At 36.8% G+C, this 22333-nt stretch overlaps 1 protein-coding gene across 2 annotated transcripts in view; it reads left to right on the top strand.

Annotated features, from left to right (window-relative positions):
* HNF4G (hepatocyte nuclear factor 4 gamma) overlaps nucleotides 1–20310 on the top strand; it is a 68623-nt gene extending 48313 nt beyond the window's left edge. The window contains exons 4-10 of one of the 2 annotated variants that reach the window (XM_004372513.1): nucleotides 944–1050; nucleotides 3191–3346; nucleotides 7554–7641; nucleotides 11655–11807; nucleotides 12662–12898; nucleotides 13890–14012; nucleotides 19961–20310. In XM_004372513.1, the coding sequence (XP_004372570.1) occupies nucleotides 944–1050; nucleotides 3191–3346; nucleotides 7554–7641; nucleotides 11655–11807; nucleotides 12662–12898; nucleotides 13890–14012; nucleotides 19961–20082 (986 nt within the window). In that variant the 3' untranslated portion in view covers nucleotides 20083–20310. The remainder of the gene's footprint in view (nucleotides 1–943; nucleotides 1051–3190; nucleotides 3347–7553; nucleotides 7642–11654; nucleotides 11808–12661; nucleotides 12899–13889; nucleotides 14013–19960) is intronic. The other variant, XM_004372512.2, reaches the window with a different exon arrangement.
* Nucleotides 20311–22333: the final 2023 nt, after the last annotated feature.

Genomic DNA, 22333 nt, shown 5'->3' with positions numbered 1-22333 from the left:
AAACAGGGTAGAGCATTTATCTAAATAGTTTAGGGGCTACAGGTCTTCTGTCCTTTTTTTGGGGGGGGGGGTCAAGGAATATAATTTTCCCACCTAAGTTTTGAAATCCAAGTTCAATATCTAACTTAGTTTATTCTTACACAACAAATATACAAGTTAATAATCCCTCTCACATTCTTCCTTATATTTAAGAGTATAATTTTCAGTAAGAAATTTTAGAAAATACATTATGCAGTCTTTCCTTTCAGAAATAAGGAGGGAGACCTAGCTCCCTCCTGGAAGCATTTTATACGATACTTACGATTTTTTAACCTTTCCAGAATACTAGTATTCCAAACTCTATCATCTAAAGGGAGCCCTTACCTGCTGCAACTTTTGCTTTATTCATGTTTGTAAACTGCCCAAAGGACAGTGTTTCATAGGAGATCATAAGATCGCAACCTTCAAATCACCTTGAATAAGATCACTTTACTTTCCATTTTTTGCTAGTGTTTTATAAGAAAAAGAAAATGGAAATTTCGAATTTCTATGACTCATATCTTCTGACAGTGAATATACTCTTATCTTTGACCTGGTCAAACTCTCAGGCAATACTCTTTCTCTAGTTATCTTAATGGTTTTATTAACTTTGAGAGAAGAAAAAAACATCCTATTAAAAATACAGCGTGGCTGAACTGGCTGATCCAACAGTTTCCAACATGCGTGCCATCATGAAGTTCTAAACGATGATAGATTATGAACTCCAGTAACAAGCCTTGCTCTTCCTCCTTTTGAAAGTGGTACAGAATGAAAAAATATCTTCAGTCATACTTTCCCCCTACCATGGGACTTTAGAGGGACCCCTTCTCACACTCCTCACTCTTTGTGTTTACTTAAAACTGTATGTCCCGACATATATTGACGAGATCTGATCAATCAGTACTGTGTGATTTTCTCCCCCTAGCTGTGCAAAATGAACGTGACAGAATAAGCACCAGAAGAAGCACCTTAGATGGCAGCAACATCCCTTCCATTAACACACTGGCACAAGCTGAAGTTCTGTCTCGCCAGGTATCTGTTGCCCACCACCATCCAGCCTTGTTTAATAAGTTCATTTAGGCATAATGTTAAAATCGTCTTAGCTCATCCAAGTGAACTTATTACTCACATCAGTTACATTGACTCCGATTCAAGAGCTTTAGTTTGAAAGTACTAGTGGGACTACTGATTTTAGTTTTGACCTTCCCTGGATGAGACTATTTTTTTGAGTGGATGAATGAAATGCGTTCAAGTGTAAGATTGTTTTAAAAAGTCTGTTTACGTGGTTGATGAAAAATACTTTATGTGACGATGCTCTGGGGGAAGTATCTTATTTTATTGCTTGAATCTGTAAAATCAGTTACCACAACTTTTATGGAGTTTAGATCAGAGCTGTCATCAGTGCTTCCTTCCTTGGAAATGACTTTCGGGCTCAAGAAGTCACCTTAGCATCCTGATTTAGAAACAGATATTTAAGGAAAGAGATAGAATTCAGAAAGCATGAAAGAGTGCTTCATTACTTTGAATTTCTAGAGAGAGAATATCAGTTCTAAATAACAACAACAAAATAGACTATTGATTATATACATTAAATTAAATCATTGGGGAATCAGGAAAACAAAGAAAATAGTCTATGTTAGCGTTCTCCCAATTAGAAATGATATTGCTCTGTTATAAAGCCAGTTATGAAATAGCTAAGTAGTTCATCAGCTCCTATGCGTCAGTACAACTACTTTCATTTTTGATAACACAAGGGTAATATGATAAAGCTAACATCCCTCTTACCGTCATTACTTGATAGTCCTATAAAGCATTTATAAGATGACTTAAAGGTAGCTATGAGGGAATATACATGCATACATAAAGACACACACACACACGCATGCATGCATGTTCAGTAAGTTTGTAAGAACTTTTAGATGATGTGTTTCTCAACAAAAAGACAATTTTAGCACTGCTTGTATTTTTATAAAGCTTAAAATCATATGCAGTTTTAAATATTTATTGTTATATGCTAAGCTCTTCAATGCTACTGAGCCAATAGTTGATTTCTTAATTTTATTTTGATCAGCTTCCGTTTAATGCAGAGCCTTAGTTATCTAGTGCTCTTATAATAGAAATACTACAAGTGGATGACTTTAACAAACAGAAATTTATTCTGTCATGGTTTAGGAAGCTAGAAATCCGAATTCAGGGCGCCAGCTGTAGGGGAAGGCTTTCTCTCTCTGTCAGCTCTGGGGGAAGGTCCTTGTCATCAATCTTCCTTGGTTGAGGAGCTTCTCAGCACAAGCACCCCAAGTCCAAAGGATGCAATCCCCTCCCAGCCCTTCTTTCTTGGTGATAAGAGGTCCCTCTCTGCTAACTTCTCTCAGCGTTTATCTGTTGTAGGGCAGTGAAGAGTAGTGACTCAAGATACATCCTACCCTAATCCTACCTCATTAACATAACAAACATAATCTAATCCTCATTAATATGACCTAGTCCTGTCTCATTAACATAACAGACAGTTCATTCCCAAATGGGATGATAACCACAGGCACAGAGTCTAGGATTTACAACACATCACAAAATGGAGGATAATCAGATCACGGAATGGAGTTCAACTACACAATAATGGGAATCATGGCCTAGCCAAGTTGACACATATTTTGGGGGGACACAGTTCAATCCATGACATGCAACAACATCGGTAGCACTGGCTTCCTGTCTAAATCTTTACTTAGCAGTTTGGTAAACTTTAACCAATGGAAGCATTTTTTTTTTCATAAGCTTCAACAAATTAAAGATGGATTTCCTTCATGGAAATACTATTTTTTCAATTAAAAATAAAATCACAGAGCATATTTCATTTGCTTATCCAATAGCTCTTTTTGTGGCCATTTTGAATTAACAAAACTCCCCCAAAAGTTGCAGTAACTTGATATACAGATTTAACGGTTATAGTAAGATACTGCTCCCAAAGTATTATGGTAGACATAAAGTATTTTCAATTTAACTTATAAACTGATAAGTGTTTTATCAATTATACAGTGTTTAGTATATTTCAAGATACTATGACAATGAGAGTGCCTACTTCAATGGCATTTACTTATTGCAATAATAGAAGAAAGAGGAATATAGGGCGTGTATTATTTCAAAAGCTAAATCAATATAATGTTCTTCTTAATGTTAGATCTCTGCCTCAAGTCCTGGGGCAAGCACTGACATAAATGTTAAGAAAATTGCAAGTATTGGTGATGTCTGTGAATCTATGAAACAGCAACTCTTAGTCCTGGTGGAGTGGGCTAAATATATTCCTGCCTTCTGCGAATTACCGTTGGATGATCAGGTATAAATTAAAGAAATTATGAATGATTTTACTTTTGAAAAAAATTTTGCTGAGATTTGTGTTCTTTTAACTATACTTGTAGTAAAATTAGTATATTTGACAAAGGTTAAATTATCGCCTGAGAAGAAGATTTGGTTTTCCCATCTGTTTATCTTCTGCTTCTATCAAGAGGCACAACTTCTTACCTTCTACTTCGAGGGTCTAACAAACTTGTTGATTAGACAGAAGTTGAACAAGACCTACACTGTTTTGTCCTTTTGGGGTTTAAAAAGTTTATGTGAGGTGAAAGACAGATTCCACGTAATTGGCATTATGAGACAAAGCATTGGAAGGTAAGTGTGTGGAAGGCAAAAGTTGTACCATTGTGTCTTGGTGCCATATAAAATTTGAAAGTGCCATATAAAATTTCTTAGAAATACCAGGTCACTCTTAGACAGAAGTCACACAGGATCTATTGGTGTCTTTGTGGGCATTTTATGAAAAATAGAGTGATTTTACCTGTCATGTTGTCTGTTTTAGTCTAGCATTTAGTGTATAAAAATTATATATCTGGAAACTCAGCCTGTAGTATCATATTTGGAAATCTACAGAGAAATAGAGAGAATTCAGATTTAATGGTTTTTTTTTTTTGGTTCCTAACACATATATTTTCATACTTTGTCATCTGTGCATTAAAACATTTTAATTAATAGTTAAACAAACAAACAAAGAAACAAACCCAGTGCAGTCAAGTCGATTCCAACTCATAGCAACCCTATAGGACGGAGTAGAACTGCCCCACGGGGTTTCCAAGGAGTGGGCTGGTGGATTCGACTGCTAATCTTTTGGTCAGCAGCCAAATGCTTAATCACTGCGCCACCAGGGCCCCAGTAAATAGTTAGGAACTTTAATTTCTTAATTAGTCTATAAAGATTAAAGTATTAGTTGCAGATTCATTTAGAACTCCTCATAATGAGAAGTGTATAACTTCTTTGTAGATAAAAATAATTTGAAAACTTCCAATTCTCCCACATTTAAAAAACCATGATATTTGTTATACCCAGTGTATATTTGTAGACGCTCTAATCAGTGCTCTTTATCATTCATATAAAGAACAAAGAAACAATAAAATGGAAAAAGACACGATTGTTTAAAAAACAAAGTAGGGCAAAATATTTACATAATCACAAAAAAAGGAATATGGGAAGTTAGCAGTTAAATTTCCAGAAAGCATTTCATCTAGTTTTGGGGGTGGGGTACTCTGAATTCTGAGATCATTCTTAAAATGTTTTGTAGCTACTTTCCTGGTATGAGTCACTGTTACTGACATATCATAAAGATAGCTTGGCACAGGAGATTATGCCAGAGTTATTGCTGTGGTAAGGTCTGGTTGTTAGTTGGTTGTTGGTCGGTTCCAACTCATATCAACCCTACGTGCAACAGAACCAAACACTGCCTGGTCCTGCACCATCCTCACAATCACTGGTAAGTTTAAGCCCATTGTTGCAGCCACTGTGTCGATCCGTCTCACTGAGAGTCTTCCTTTTTTTTTGCTGACTCTATACTTTACCAAGCATGTTGTCCTTCTGCAGCGACTGGTCCTTCCTGATAACATGTCCAAAGTATGTGAGACAAGTCTCGCTTTCCTCTCTTCTAAGAAGCATTCTGGCTGTACTTCTTCCCAGACAGATTTGTTCATGGTATATTCAGTATTCTTTGCCAACACCATAACTCAAAAGCATCAATTCTTCTTTGGTCTTCCTTATTCATTGTCCCGCTTTCACATGCATATGAGGCAATTGAAAATACCACGGCTGGATCAGGAGCACCTTAGTCCTTAAAGTGACATCTCTGCTTTTCAACACTTTGAAGAAGTCATTTTCAGCAGATTTGCCCAGTACATACATCATCTGGTTTCCAGACTGCGCATCCATGGGCATTGGTTGTGGATTCAAGTAAAATGAAATCCTTGAAAATTTCAATATTTTCTCTGTTTATTATGATGTTTGGGAGCCCTGGTGGCACAGTGGTTAGGAGCTTGGGTGCTAACTAGAAGATTGGCAGTCTGAATTCACCAGCTGCTCCTTGGAAACTCTATGGGCAGTTCTACTCTGTCCTACAGGATCGCTATGGGTAGGAATCAACTCATTGGCAATGGCTTTTTTGGGCTTTGGTATCATGATGTTGCTTATTGGTCCAGTTGTGAGGATTTCTGTTTTTCTTTAAGTTGAAGTGTAATCCATAATGAAGGTGGAATCCATGCCAGATCGATTAATTGTAAATTTCCAAAATCCACTAATCTCACCCTAAGTGATATAAGTTATTTATCAGTTTCATATTTTTATCACCACCATTCTTTAGAAGTTGCTCACTTATATATGAGGACAAGAATTTAAAAATTGGTAAATTGAAACCCAGTAACCAGTCAAAATTAGTTTTTATTTACTAACACTTTAATGTTAACCATTTAACGTTAATAGCAACGGATTAGCAAACGTCTGTCATGCATAAGGTATTGGGCAAGTAGCTTTTGGTTCCATTATAAATTACGTGATCTTATTTAATATTCTCAGGAGCCCTGTAGCATAGGTATTATTACCTCCATTTTACAGTTTTTAAAAAACTCAACCCTAGGTCAGGTAAATTTACTCAGTAAAGTCATGAAATAAGTATGTATTAGGTGCCTACTGGTAAGATGTAAATACTGTAGGTATTCAGCAGTAAAAATACTGACTGCTTCACTATTCTCATAAGTTGGCATTTTATTTGGGAGAGATGGACAATAAATAAATTTACAAATCATGAGTAAGTTAATTCTAGGTGGGGATAAGTTCTATAAAGTGCTGTAAAAACTCAATAGGATGAGTTGTCCAGGAGGAACTGGGGTGAGGTGATAAGAGATACTTTAAATTGAGGTTCAGAGAAGATTTTCACTGAGACCTGAATGACAAGGGCAAAGCACCCCAAGTTCCAAGGAGAAAGCATTAGAGGTACAGAAACAGCATGTTCAAAGTCTCGGAGGCAGGAAAAATGGGCCTGGAGAAAGAGGATGTGACAAAATGAGGTCAGAGATGTGGGCAGGGGCCAAAGCAACAAGATCCCCTGGCCCCTCCCTGGAGACCATTGTTAAGAAATAGTTTGGATTTTATTCTAAGAACAGTAAGAAACCACCGAAGAATTTTCAGCACAGCGGTGATATTAGCTGAACCCTGTTTTACAGATATCACCCTGGAAGCTCTGTCAAGAAAGATTTAGGGTGAAAGAGAAGGAAAGCATGGAGACCTATTAGCTACTAGGAATGTATTGCAATGATCCAGGGGAAGAATGATGAGGGCTTGGATTGGCATGGTAGCAATGGAGATGGATAGAAGTGGATCAATTTGGCATATATTTGGAGAAATAACCATCAGAGTTTTCTGTGGAATTAACTGAGAGAGATGAAGAAAACAGGAATCGCAATAGACTGTTGGTTTTGATGAGAACCAACACTTTGGATGGTGGTGTCATTTACTGAGATGATGAAAGTGTTGGCAAAACAGTACTTTGGAATGTGTTAAAATTGAAATGTTTACTCTACTTCCTAGTGATGACGTCCAGTAGGCAACTGAGTATATAAATGAAGCTGAGTTCAAAGTTTAGTGCAAAGAGTTAGGCGTCCAATCTAGAAAGTGGCAGAACTCAGAGCTCCATGAGAAAGCAAGCTGATTCTCTTTCTACTGATCACAAGTCCTGTCTTTGCTCATGTTTATTCAGTTTATTATGTGTAGGAGATTGTGTTTTACATACATTTCTCATTTAATCCTCATGACTATACTTTGAGATTTTTACCACTACCTCTATTTTATAGATAAAAATTAATGAGTCCCAAACATGCTAGTTAACTTACCCAAGGCTAAAGAGCTAGTACGTAAGTGACCAAGCTGGGGATTGAACTCTGGTCTGTTTGATTCTGTTTCACTACAAAACATTTGACTGTTGTGCACTTTTGCTTCCATTATATTGACCTTTTAGATAGTTTTGAAATTAGAAGGGCAAAATTCTACTGGCTTGGTAAGAGGAAACTAGAGGCTTAACGATGGCAAGTATCTCTGAGTATTGTAATTTGTTAAAACAAACAAAAAACCTAACCAAGGCTTACAGAAGACTGTAAATTAGTCAGATTAATATTATACCATGTTTAATCATTATGTTTTATAATTAATTGTTAAACTTGGAATTTTTCATTAAGGTGGCACTGTTGAGAGCTCATGCAGGAGAACACTTACTGCTTGGAGCTACAAAGAGGTCCATGGTTTATAAAGATATTTTGCTTTTGGGTAAGTTTTGTTGTTTTTTTTAAGAAGAAATTATGCAGATTTCTTTTTCTCACAGTAATAAACAAGACCTATTCTGTATACAGCAAGCATTCACAGACACCATGAAATTGATCTCTCATGCACAGATTGGATTTCATTGATTGTATCCTCACGGGGGCTGTATTTTTCCTTGCCTTGACCACAGAGGAGTTCAGATAGTTCAGAGTGCAGTGAGATGATCAGAGTGCATTAAGACTAAAAATAAATATAAATAAATAAGTAAATATATGTTTCTCAATAAACAATTTTGAAGTATATTTAAATTAGATCAGAACAAAGAATTGGTGATTTGCAAGATCATGTGATGATGCATGGAGTCCCAATGTTTTTTTACTCCCTCAGTGTCTGCTTAATCATTGTAAGATATATTGGTTTATACACTTTTAAGGGATGTATTTACCTGCTGTAATTTCTTTCCAAACGAGTTGCTGTTCAGTTGACTCTGACTCTTGGTGACCTCCTGTCAGAGCAGAGCTATGCTTCACAGGATTTTCAATGGTGATTTTTCAGACATAGATCATCAGTACTTTCTTCCAAGGTGCCTCTAGGGAAACTCACACCTCCAACCTTTTGACATGTTAACGATTTGCACCACCCAGGCATTGCTCAGCTGCCGACTAAAAGGTTGGAGATTCAAGTCTACCCAGAAGCACCTTGGAAGAAAGGCCTAGTGATCTACTTTCAAAAACAAAAAAAATCAGCCACTTAAAATCCTACGGAGCTCTATTCTGCCCTGATACATATGCTGTCGCCATGAGTCAGAAATGACTCAACAGTAACTGGACTGCTATGATCTCATGGCCCATGATATGCCATACAATTCCAAGTTAAAAAAAAAAAAATGTCAATGGCTAAAAAATCCTGATAGTTAAATAAGAGTGGTATTAGAAGCAAGAGTAGAATGGCAGGTGCAATGGGGGGATAAAACACATCGGAAAATTTTGTGTCTTCATTAAATAATTAGCCTAATTTCTCCGCCTTACTTAACTCATAAAATTAGGTTTCCTGTTGAGAGAGTTGAAGATCCCTCCGATGCTTATTAGCTGTGCCTTTCTCTGACTTGTGTGAGCTGATGACTATATTATTTATTCTATTTTTGTGATAGATGTTGTCATGGTTTGCATTATGTCCCCCCAAAAATGTGTGTGTCAATTTGGCTAGGCCATGATTCCTGGTACTGTGTGATTTTCCTGTATGTAGTAAACCTGCCTCTATGATGTTAATGAGGGAGGATGAGTGGCAGTTGTGTTAGTAAGGCAGGACCTGATCTACAAGACTGGATTGTGTCCTGAGGCAATCTCTTGAAATATACAAGACGGGAGTGAGCAGTGAGACAGGGGACCTCATACCATCAAGAAAGCAGTGCCGGGAGCAGAGCGCGTCCTTTGGACCGGGGTCCCTGCGCAGAGAAGCTCCTAGTCTGGGGCAACACTGAAGAGAAGAAGGCCGACAGAGAGAAAAAGCCTTCCCCTGGAGCTGACGCCCTGAATGTGGACTTTTAGCCTACTTTGACTGTGAGGAAATAAACTTCTCTTAGTTAAAATCATCCACTTGTGGTATTTCTGTTATGGCAGCACTAGATGACTAAGACAGATGTTTTGTCCCCAGATACAAACAAATTTAAAATAATATATTAAAGCTAGTATTTATTGAAGACTTACTATGTAAGATACATCACTCTGTGTGTTTTACATGTTTAGACACACTATCTCACTTAATCCTCACAATAACCTTAAGGGATAGGTACTATTACCTTCGGCTTATTTTTCCAATGAAGAAATAGAGTCAGAGAGTTTTCCTAAGTTCTCAAAGCTAGTAAGGGGTGGAGCCAGGATTCTAAACCACATAATACTGTTGGGAAGATTGTGCTCTTAAATTCTATTTTATACTTCTCTTGCAAGTCTGAAGTTCTAGTAAACACCGGCCACACTGTTCTCATTATAGACCTGAATACAGTACACCTAGAAAATAAAATGTTCCATTATGTAGTTCTTAATCATTTTATTCCAAATATTTAAAGTATTTCATAAGAAGAAGAAAGCTATATTTTTTAAATTTTTTTTATTATTGTACTTCAGGTGAAGGTTTACAGAACAAATAGTTTCTCATGAAACAGTAGTACACATATTGTTGTATGACATTGGTTAACAACCCCACGACATGTCATCCCTCTCCATTCTCGACTCTTTTTTTTTTTTTGGTAAAAATATACATAGCCAAAGATACACCATTTCAAAAATTTCTACACGCACAGTTCAGTGGTATTGACTACGCTCTTCCAATTGTGCTGCTATTTTCACTTTAGATGAAGGTTTACAGAAGAAAATAGTTTCTCATTAAACAGTTAGTACACATGTTGCCCTATGACAATGGTTAACAGCCTCACTACACATCAACACTGTCCTTACTCAACCTTGGGTTCCCTATCACCAGCTTTCCTGTCCCCTTCTGCCTTCTAGCCCTTGTCCCTGGACTCCTGTGAGAAAGCTTTATTTTATAATTACTTTTGTGCATGCTGTTACGCTGAAGATCTTTGCCTGCAGTGAAAAAAATTCAGAATATTTTGTTTTTTATAAAACTAGAAAATAACAATTTAGCCACTACTTTAAAAGCTGTAATAAGTAGTTGCCATAGTATAACCGTATGTTTAAGTCAGAAAGATTTTTTGGGTTTGGGTGGTCCAGCTCTCTGTTCTATTTCTTTCCTTGAATCCAGCACCCCAACACGATCATCCCACCTCTACTTAAAGAGTCCCAGGAAGATGGAATTTACTGTTTAGGTGAGGCAACTCATGTGAATAAATGTGCTAATTTTTAAAAATCAGCCTCATTTAGTTAGGCTTGTTAAAGGTGTGTCTTAATAGTTATTTACACCTATATTCACCTCGAGAACAAGAGGAGAATTTTTAATCTCTTGTAAGCAAGAAAGATTCTGTAGGTTTTGTATTACGTTCGTTAATGAGTAAGACACTGCTAGATGACTGACACAGGGGGAAGCTAATCATTAGATTTTGTTTCTTCCTTGTCAATTATTAGCTTGTTATTAGTCTCTACTTCAGTGTTATCGCTAGTGACTGAAGTTGTTAAAATGCATGTGATCACATTATCACTGTTATTGATTCTTAAATGTCCTTAAAATCCTCACAACTGGACGAATAAGCAACATTATGGTAAGTGGAGAAAAGTTTGAAGTTGTCAAGGATTTCGTTTTACTTGGATTCAGAATCAATGTCCATGGAAGCAGCAATTAAGAAATCAAACGACGACATATCGTATTGGGCAAATCTGATGCAAAAGACCTCTTCAAAGTGTTCAAAAGCCAAGACGTCACTTTGAGAACTAAGGTATGCCTGCCCCAAGCCATGGTGTTTTTCAGTTGCCTCATATGCATGCGAAAGCTGGACAATGAATAAGGAAGGCCGAAGAAGAATTGACACAATTGGAATTATGGTGTTGGTAAAGAATATTGAATGTACCATGGAGTGCCAGAAGAACGAACAAATCTGTCTTGGAAGAAATGCAGCCAGAATGCTCCTTAGAAGCAAGGATGGCGAGACTTCGTCTCACATACTTTCGACATGTTATCAGGAGGGATCAGTCCCTGGAGAAGGACATCATGCTTGGTAAAGTAGAGAGTGAGCGAAAAAAAGAAGACCCTCAACCAGATGGATTGACACAGTGGCTGCAACAGTGGGCTCAAGCATAACATCAATTGTGAGGATGGCGCAGGACCAAGCAGTGTTTTGTTCTGTTGTACATGAGATCGCTATGAGTCAGAACCAACAAGATGGCACCTAAGAACAATAAGTGTCCTTAAGAAGTTTTTGTAACATAACAACTTATCCTGACTGAAAGAAAGTATTATTACTATACCTTCAAGGGAAGACCATTTTAAACATTGGTTTGTAAAAATTAAAACCATGCCTGACAATATTTTATGGGGAATGGCTATTTCTTACTTTATTTTCTTTCTAGGAAACAACCATGTCATTCACCGTAACAGCTGTGAAGTGGAGATAAGCCGTGTAGCCAACCGGATTCTCGATGAGCTAGTCCGACCATTTCAAGAAATTCAGATTGATGACAATGAATATGCTTGCTTGAAGGCAATTGTATTTTTTGATCCAGGTTTGTTTTCCAAGTTCACTGAGAAAGAAATATAATGAAAATTAAGCTACTATCTATGTTAGAAGCTTGCTCTCACACTCTAGTTAGATTAAATCTCTGCTTTTTAAAAATTCTTTCCATTTTCTTTTTTTTCAAAAATTTTAAATTGTACTTTAGAGGAAGATTTACAGAGCCAACTAGTTTCTCGCTGAACAATTAATACACATACTGTTTTGTGGCACTGGTTGCCAAACCCACAACATGTCAATACTCTCCCCTTCTCAACCTTGGGTTCCCCATTACCAGCTTTCCTGTCCCCTCCTGCCTTCCCATCCTTGCCCCTGGGCTGGTCTACCCATTTAGTCTCGTTTTCTTTTATGGGCCTGTTTAATCTTTGGTTGGTGAACCTCAGTAGTGACTTCATTACTGAGCTATTAGGGTGTTCAGAGGCCATACTTTTGGGTTTTCTCCAGTCTCTGTCAGGTCAGTAAGTCTGGTCTTTTCTTTTTTTCCTTTTTTGAGTTAGAATTTTGTTCTACATTCTATTTTGACCCCTGTCAGAGCAGTTGGTGATGGCAGCCAGGCACCATCTAGTTGTCTTGGATTCAGTCTGGCAGAGGCTGTGGTAGTTGTGGACCATTCGTCCTTTGGCCTAATCTTTCCCTTGTGTCTTTGGTTTTCTTTATTCTCCTTTGCTCCAGACAGGGTAGGACCAGTAGAATATCTCAGATGGTTGCCTACACTCACCAAGGTAGAATGTAGAACATTTTCTTTATAAAAACTATGTTATTGCTAATTGAGCTAGAGGTTCCCTGAGCCCATGGTCCCCACAACTAGAGTAAATCTTTGGATTGCCCATGTGATTCCTTTTTTAGATGCAAAAGGGCTAAGTGACCCAGTAAAAATTAAGAACATGCGGTTCCAAGTTCAGATCAGTTTGGAGGACTACATCAATGACCGGCAGTACGACTCCCGCGGGAGGTTTGGAGAGCTGCTTCTGCTGCTGCCCACACTCCAGAGCATCACTTGGCAAATGATTGAGCAAATACAATTTGTAAAACTTTTTGGGATGGTTAAAATTGACAGCCTACTTCAGGAAATGTTACTGGGTGGTGAGTACCTTTCAGAACTTCCGTTTTATTTATTTAACATCACATGAAGTACTTTGGAACAAGTTTGACCTACTTATTTTTTGTCTGTGTTTATTTCGTCTTGTAAAGTTGCCGGGTATTCTGGCTTTTTTTTTTTTTCTCTTTCTTTTGCCAGTTGTAATGAAGTCAATTTTTTATATTTAGAAAGTCTGTAAGACATATCAGGTGAAGAGAAAAAGACTTGAATCATATCTGAAGCCCATTCTTATTAGTCCCCACCGTCTTTGCTCCACACAGTCCTTCTTATCTCAATTTTCAGCTCCTTCCAAATATGACAATCGAAATTTATTAGCTGGCTTTAGGACTCCTTGAAGTATATGGCTAGACTCCTTTAAAATCTCAAGGACTCTGGAATTGCAACATAACCTAAAAGTAAATATAGTAAAGCCTTAAAAATGAAAACTTTGCTCCTGAAATAATTAATTGACACAAAAGAGAGAGAGGGGACAAGGAATGAGATTTCATTGCTGCAATAAATGTCAGGAATACGTTAAGAAGTCATTTATTTTGTGTTCTAATCTGAATTAAATTTCCTCGTAAAGTCACTTGATTTAGTTTTAGTTTTCTGGTGCTTAATGTGTTCCTAACAATATCTTTCTAAAACAAAAGTTGTCCATTCTATTAGGGTGATCCCAAATACTATAAAAGTGAGGTAAGTGATTCTTGGAATTGCCTTAACACAGGCAACAAAACTAATGATTCTAGGAAACAGCACACCAGGTCCATTATTAATATACAACATAATATGATACAACATTAATCTAGACAATGTGCAATGAAAGCTGACATTGTCCTTAAAATGGTAGTGGTTCTATTAATTTATTTTTGAATTCCCAAAAAGACTTTGCAAAAATAACAATTTGCAGGCTGTCAGTCAAAGCATTTATTCCAAGGTAAATATACTCTTCCCAATTAAATATCCCTAACACAAGCATCTCTATGTCATTTATAGGTGCTTCCAATGATGCTAGTCATCTCCATCATCCAATGCACCCACATTTGTCTCAAGATCCATTAACTGGGCAAACTATACTTATAAGTTCCATGTCAACTTTGGTTCATCCAGACCAAATCTGTAAGTATCTGGGCCATTTTTCAACAGTAATATTTCTTAAACTTATTTACTTGAGAAAAAGTAGAATTTGGGGAAAGAACCCAGATATTGTAAAAATTAAATAGAACTTGCTCTTCAGAATTCAACTACGGGAAACTGAGTGATGCTCAGAAAGCCACGTACTCTCCCTAAGCCTGAGTTTATTTCTTAAAATGGAGATATGAGTAACTAAATCTTCCTACTTCGTAGGTATTGGCATCACAAAAGAATGTACAGGCAGTCCTTGCTTTGCATGGCAGTGGAGGACCATAAAAGTAACTGAGCAAGGTGAAACCATATAAAGCAGTCTTAATAATCAACGTCAAAATTATGATTGCTCGTGACCTTTAGCCATGTTTGTCAAACATTAAAAATTCTTTTAACTATAGGTTATAAATGTATGTCGTTGCTGTGTGCCGTTGAGTCAATTCCGACTCAGCGACACTGTATGACAGAGTAGAACTGCCACACCAGATTTCCTAAGCTGTAATCTTTATGGGAGCAGATCGCAGGATCTTTTCTTCAGTGGAGCCACTGTGGGTTTGAACCACCAACCTTTTGGTTGGCAGTGGGCACTTTAACCATTAGTACATTATAATTTAAAACAGTAGAAACATTGAGAATTAAAACGGTTTATTTCTTTGTAAAAAAAAATATGAAGAGTAATTTGAACAGTGCTTGCCTTCTCAGCACGTAACTTATGATACAAAGTGAGCGTCTTTTCTAGGCATTGTTGATTTTTATGTCTTTTGAAGTCTGGATCCACTTCCAAGAGTTGATCATTTGACTATTCAGTGTCATGCAATATCTATGAGAATTCATTAATGTGAAGCTTTTTGCTGGTCTCACTTCCTCTGGGACATCTTTGTCCTTTTTGCCACAACCAGTTTCCTGATTTATGTTTACAAGTTTGCCCTCGCTAAGTTCCTAGGGCTGCGTGTTCAGAGACTTAAATGGAAGCAGCGTCTACATTTCCAAGGTCAAGTATTTTTTCTATATCTCCGTTTACCTTGGATTGGAATTTCACTTTCAGTGTTGTCGCTTTGTGTTTCTTTGCTATACTCTCAAGTATCCATTTTGGTAAAATGTCACATGGATTTATTACTGGGAGACAAAGAGGCAACACAGCTACACATCTGCTGTCAGTGCTTGACTGAAAAACACATACACAGATTTTCAAAGAAGTGATGTGACTGGTCACTGATTATAACATGCATCTGTTATGTATACAGTGAATTGTAGACTGAAGAGCTAGCAATAAAATGTGTACTTTATGCAATTACCAGTTGCTGGCAAGTTGATTCTGACTGATGGCTACCCCCACATTTTTCAGAGTAGAACTACATTTCATAGGGTCTTCAATGACTGTGATCTTTTGGAAGTGACTCTGACCTTTTGGAAGTAGATTTCCAGGCCCTTCTTCTGAGGGGCCTCTGGGTGGATTCAAATCTCAAACCTTTTCATTAGTAGCTAAGCACTTAACTGTTTAGGTCACCCAAGGACCCCATTTTATGCACTTAATCATAGTTAATATATCATGGTAACTGAAATTGAACCATCTTGTCAGGAGGCTTGTGTTACTTAACTAAGTTGGGGTAACTGAAATGTGTTAAGATAGTAACTATGCAAAGTGAGGACTGCTTGTGAAAACTTTTTGGAACTGAAATCATGATCTGATCACAGCAAACTATATAACTACATTGGCATTAGCGCAAATTGTATTTTTCAAAGCTACTATGGGGATAAAAATCTTTAATTATTTGACAAAATATCTAGAATTAATTGCTTCTGAATTTATACTAATTAATCTCAAATTTACTTGTGATTTATTGGCTCTGAACACCAAACCAGGTAATTCACTGAGATGACTTGAGTTGTGGTGGTGTAATTAGTATGCATACCTCTATTACCTAATGAACCTATAAGAGCTCTTAATAGCTAATTCTAAAAGGAGCCCTGGTGATGCAACAGTGAAGAGCTCAGCTGCTAACAGGAAGGTTGGCAGTTCGAACCCACCCAGCTGCTCCATGGGAGAAAGACATGGCAATCTGATCTCGTAAAGATTACAGTCTAGAAAACCCTACTGGGCAGCTCTCCTCTGTTACTATTAGTCAAAATCCACTGGATGGCGCCTAACATCAGCTAATTCTAATGCTGTCTTACCCCGGCGTTCAATGGAATGCAGCAAGAATTTAGTGAGTACACCTGAGTGCTGTACTGTGCTGGGGAAAGTGGAAGCCACAAAAATGCATGTTATCCTGTCTGTCCTTTAGATACTGAGAGCACCGACAGATTTTTGTGTTTGAAACATAAAGTTCTTCGGGTCTATGAGAGAGGCAGAAGTGAAATTGTTAGAAAAAATAGAATTGTGGAAATAGTATGGGAATATTTAATCTGTGTGTCCCGATGTACTTGAAACACATTAATTTGGGACCATCCTTGCAAAGTAGATGTTAGCCTCTCCATTTAATAGAGAGTTAAGAGCAGAATATTGAGAACGTCATTAAAAAAACAGGAAAGAAAGAAAAGACCAAAATGGACATCAGAAGTGACTCTGAAACTTGCTTTTGAATGTAGAGTAGCTAAAGTGAATGGAAGAAGTGATGAAATAAAATAACTGAATAGAAAATTTCAAAGGGTGGCTTGAGAAGACAAGGGAGCCTTGAAAATCGCTGAACAGAAGATTTCAAAGGGTGGCTTGAGAAGACAAAATAAAGTATCATGAAGAAATGTGTACTAAGACCTGGAGTTAGAAAACCAAAAGGGAGGAACACTCTCGGCATTTCTCAAGCTTAAAGAACTGAAGAAAAAATTCAAGCCTTGAGTTGCAATTTTGAAGTATTCTATGGGCAAAATATTGAACGACACAGGAAGCATCAAAAAAAAAAAAAGTGGAAGGAATATGCAGAGTCACTGTACTAAAAGAATTGGTCTACATTAAACTGTTTCAGAAGTAGCATAGAATCAAGAACTGATGATATTGAAGGAAGAAGTCCAAGCTGCACTGAAGGCATTGGCAAAAAACAAGGCTCCAGGAATTGACAGAATAGCAATTGAGATGTTTCAACAAACGGATGCAGCACTAGAGGTGCTTACTTGTTTATACCAAGAAATTTGGAAGACAGCTACCTGACCAGCAGACTGGAAGAGATCCATGTTTGTGCCCATTCCAAAGAAAGGTGATCCAACGGAATGTGGAAATTATTGAATAATATCATTAATATCACATGTAAGTAAAATTTTGCTGAAGGTAATTCAAAACAATTGCAGCTGTGCATTGACAGCAAACTGCCAGAAATTCTAGCTGAATTCAGAAGAGGACAGAGAACGAGGGAAATCACTGCTGATGTCAGACGGATCTTGGCTCAAAGCCGACAATACCAGAAAGTTGTTTACCTGTGTTTCATTGACTATGCAAAGGCATTGGACTGTGTGGATCATAATAAACCATGGATAACATTGCAAACAATGGGAATTCCAGAACACTTAGTTGTGCTTATGAGGAACTTGTCCATAGACCAGGAGGCAGTTGTTCGAATAGAACAAGGTGATATCGCATGGTTTAAAATCTGGAAAGGTGTGCAGCAGGGTTGATTCCTTTCACCAGACTTATTAAGTCTGTTTGCTGAGCAATTAATCCAAGAAGCTTGAGTGTATGAAGAAGAACATGTCATCAGAATTGGTGGAAGACTCATTAACAACCTCTGATATGCAGATGACACACCTTGCTTGCTGAAAGTGAAGAGGACTTGAAGTACTTACTGATGAAGATCAAAGACTACAGCCTTCAGTATGGATTACACTTCAACATAAAGAAATCAAAATTCCTCACAACTGGACCAGTAAGCAACATCATGATAAAGGGAGAAAAGATTGAAGTTGTCAAGGATTTCATTTTACTTCAATCCACAATCAATGCCCACGGAAGCAACAGTCAAGAAATCAGATGACGTATTGCATTGGACAAATCTGTTGCAATAGACCTCTTTAAAGTATTAAAAAGCAAAGATATCACCTTGAGGACTAAGGTGTGCCTGACCCAAGCCATGGTATTTTCAATCGCATCATATGCATGTGAAAGCTGGACGATGAATAAGGAAGACTGAAGAAGAACTGATTCCTTTGAATTATGGTGTTGGTGAAGAATATTGAATATACCACAGACTGCTAGAATAAGGAACAAATCCGTCATGGAAGAAATACAGCCAGAATGCCCTCTGAAAGTGAGGATGGAGAGACTTTTTTTTCACATACTTTGGACATGTTATCAGGAGGGAGCAGTACCTGGAGAAGGACATCATGCTTGGTAAGGTGGAGGGTCAGTGAAAAAGAGGAATACCCTCAACGAGCTAGACTGATATTGCAACAATGGGCTCAAACACAGCAAAGATTTTGATGTTGGCACAGGAGCGGGCAGTGTTTTGTTCTGTTGTACATAGGGTCACTATGAGTCAGAAACCACTTGATGACGCCTAACAAAAAGAGCAGAGAGAGAGTCAGCTCAATACCATACCAGCTAGCGCACGGAGTTGTGTCTCTTAGAGATCAGTTATTCATAAACTCAGAAAATAAAACACAGGAACAACCCATTAAACAACAGACATCAACTTGCAAGGCAGTTTAACAATTCTGCTGGCAGTTGGAGCCTTTACTTTTCGAACAGTTGTTTTTGGTATTTTAAAAAGATGTTTGCTGACCCTAATCTTTTTAAGCATCATCATTCTTTTCATTTTTATTTTTCTTCTCTCAAAACAATCTTTATGAGAATCGTTTGTAAAGGAAAACTTTGCTTGTCTAATTTAGAATAGTTTGTATTTTATACAAGACGTAAAATATAGACACAAAAAAATTTAGTTGGATGTATGATTGTGAAGTTCATGCAAATTTTCTTGGTCTTCCAGAGCGTTCCATCACAGTTTTAGACTCATCCTAAATATTCAGAAATAGTTTTAAAAAGCAAATTAGGCTATTCGATTGTCAATTAAACTGCACCCAAAATGTTGTTTCTAAGTAATTGCTGATCCATACTTCACAATAATAAAAACTTTATGTATAAAGAAAACCAGACAAAGGGGGACCGTTCTTGTTTTCATGCAAAATTTTTAAGAAACTATTTGAGAATAAAAAACTATAAAGTTCTCAATGCTTTGGTCTAATCATCAAATATTTTCTATTCATTAGTTCTGTTAGCTATATGGCATAAGAATGTGTGGATACAAAAATATTCCGAATTTATTAATAGTACAGAATAGTTCTTAGTTGATTTTATAATGTGGTAATATTTTGCAATGGGGAGAAATAGTATCGTAGACAATGAAGTATTCAAACTATGTATATATATTTTTCCAAATATTCAGGCTCTCACTCTTCACATTGATAGAGAAAGGACTGACAAGCTCAATTATAGCAGAATAGTTTTGAAGTGAGAAAATCTTATTTTTCAGATGCTTTTGACTACAATGTAGATTTCAAAACACTTGAAAAGTGTCTTAACCTTAATGTATGTTGTCTATGATGTCTGAATTTGTGGAGTCCAAACCAAATGTGTTTTACGATTGCAAAAATTGTTTTCTAAAAGTTGGAGAAATTACCATTCTGCTAATTAATTTGACTAACTTCTTTCTGCTAGGTTTGCAAGAGGCTCACGTGCAGATAAATTCTATTAAGAAAGACAGAATACACTTTCAAGTGTATATTAAAATTTTTAAGCACAATCTATTCCAGTTTAATGCTATTTGGGAAGTAGCATGGAAGTGCATCTGCAGTAGAATGTCAGTGGACAGATAATGCAGTTTACAAATGCCCACTTTAAATATGATATTTTAGAAACATTTACCAAATATGGTAACGCGTCTTGGGTTGTGTAGGGCTTCATGGGGCAGGATGAGTTGACTGCCATCTTCAAGAACAATTCTCTGGTTCTTTTTCAGCCACTCCGGAAACCCCACTCCCTTCCCCACCACAAGGCTCTGGACAAGAACAGTACAAAATAACCGCAAACCAAGCTTCGGTCATTTCACACCAGTCTCTCCCCAGACAAAAGCAATTGTGAAACTATGTTTACTTCCCAGCAGCACTGCATAAATGTGAAAAATTGCTGGTCTTGAAATATCTCAGGATAGTGCTTTTTGGCAAAGTCTTAGCCAAGGCTTCTCCATGGTGCTGTTATAGGAGGGTATCCTGTTTTCTGGTTTGTATGCTCATTGTTGTTGTTTCTATTGTTTAAAACCTTCTGATAAAACCAATGTATATCTGAGTTTGGATATGTTTGTATAGTGTATTTTCCCCACTGCTTTTGCACTGTACTTAAACCAGTTGAATCTTATGTACTGCTTTTATTTGTTAATGTTAATTTAAATCTGTAAATAATTGCTTTATCATGATGTGGTGCAGAACTAAGCGTCCTTTTTTGACCGAGAATAATAGATGAGAAATTCCAGATTAGTGTAAAATGAACCAAGTTCTTACAAATGACAAACGTGCAGATTAGAAAAAGGAAGCAGTGACTGTAGAATAGAGGGTATTTCTTTGCAAACCAATCAGCTCTCTGAGCATTCTGTGACCAAGATGCATCTCTTTGGCCCATAGTTAAATATACCTATCTCATGTTTAGAAAATTATACAGAGCCATTCCAAGGATGACTGAATATTTCTTGAGATTTGACTGTATTTGAGGAACAACGCTAGGATCTTAATATGTTTTATCAGTTAGGATACAGGCTAAACTACAGTAACAAAGAAACCCCTAGAAAAGTGGCTTCAACAAGAGAGGCATTTATTTCACTCTCTTCAAACAATGTGAAGTAGGCACCCCACTGACTTGAATTTAGCACATGCCCATATCTAGCTCCCGGGGAAGCTGGGAGAGTAGTCTTTAGTTGGAAACCCTGTGCCAACTAAGATTGTACATCTCTGGGACAACCAGTACTGGGAGACAATTAGTCATCTACCACACTTGTTGCCTTGTTTGCTTTTCACAACAACCTTGTAAGAGAGATGGTATTATCTCTTTTTTAAATAAAGAGACCTTTAGTTTAGAGGCTTAACCAAAGTCCATAAACCTCGAGAGTGGAGAGCTACATTCAAACCGAGGTCTGGTTGACTTCAACGAGAGTAAATTGTTAGTGCAGAATGAAAAAATACGTGCTCCTTACGGCGGTTTTTAAATATACGTAATTGAGTGATGGTGGAATGCTATTTATCACGTTATGTATAACATAGTTTTATACGTAAGTGGTAAGTGTAAAATGGTTTCATCATGAATAAGCAACCAGTTTTCCCAAGAGTCTCCTCCTAAAAAACAAAAAAAACTTTTAAGCAAATGAAAAAAAAGGATATACTGCCTACGATATGAATAAAACAAATTCAAATAAGTGACTTACTATATTTTTTAAAAAATCCAGCAGCCCAACGGTATACGAAATGTATAATTCCAGACTGAAGAGTTCAGTTCATTGGTGACCTGAACTATGTGATATCGTCTAAGGCTGAAGCTTATTTTAAAACAATTAGTGATGGGCTGTCTCATGACAGAGTGACCTCTCTCTCTCTCCCTACATTTGCTGAAGCAGGAGAAAACGGGTTCAGTAATTATCAGTTGAGTATAAAATAAAAACAGTATCACCAAGCTGTAATTTAGATATTGAATTAAATGATTGTTTCAAGACGCTTCAGAATTGCTAAGATTAGGATTTTATAACCCCCAGTTACCCTACAAAAAAGGGGAAGATTGTTAATGTTAGCTAACTTACTGGCTATTAAAGTGAAATTGAACTCTTAAAGTTGAAAAATTGTTGCCTAAAAGTGTTCATTGATTTAATAGAATCAATGAAATTTCTTCAAGAGCTAGTATCCTTGTGAGATGTAAATTATGTCTCAGAGAAAGAGAGGGAGCCTTTTTTTTTTAACTCTAATTGTTTGAAAATTCACTGTAGTATCTATTTTATGAATAAGAACGTTTTTGATTTTTATAAATACAAATATCTTTTGCAGACTTCTGTTTACTTTTTTGTGTTGTTCTCTTAGAAGACATGAAAATATGCCTTTAAAGTTTAAAACATAAATTCATTTGCAGTGCATTCTGTAATTTATCCACATATATTTACTAAACAACTATATTTTAGAAATTATTACTAACGATTTTGTTTTAATAACTATGGCCAGGGAATTTATAATATAATATATTTATATACTGAACTGCCAAAAATGCTAGACAAGGAGGAATTAATGTTTTCAACATATTTTCAGTGCATTGATAAGGGAAGTTATTGCTTTTATATAGTGCAAAACATTTTTTAAGTAAT

The sequence above is a fragment of the Trichechus manatus genome, unplaced genomic scaffold (assembly GCF_000243295.1).
Source record: "Trichechus manatus latirostris isolate Lorelei unplaced genomic scaffold, TriManLat1.0 scaffold00018, whole genome shotgun sequence".
Taxonomy (NCBI): Eukaryota; Metazoa; Chordata; class Mammalia; order Sirenia; family Trichechidae; genus Trichechus; species Trichechus manatus.
The sequence above is the reverse complement of the archived record's forward strand: the minus strand, read 5'-3'. Positions and strand labels throughout refer to the sequence as shown.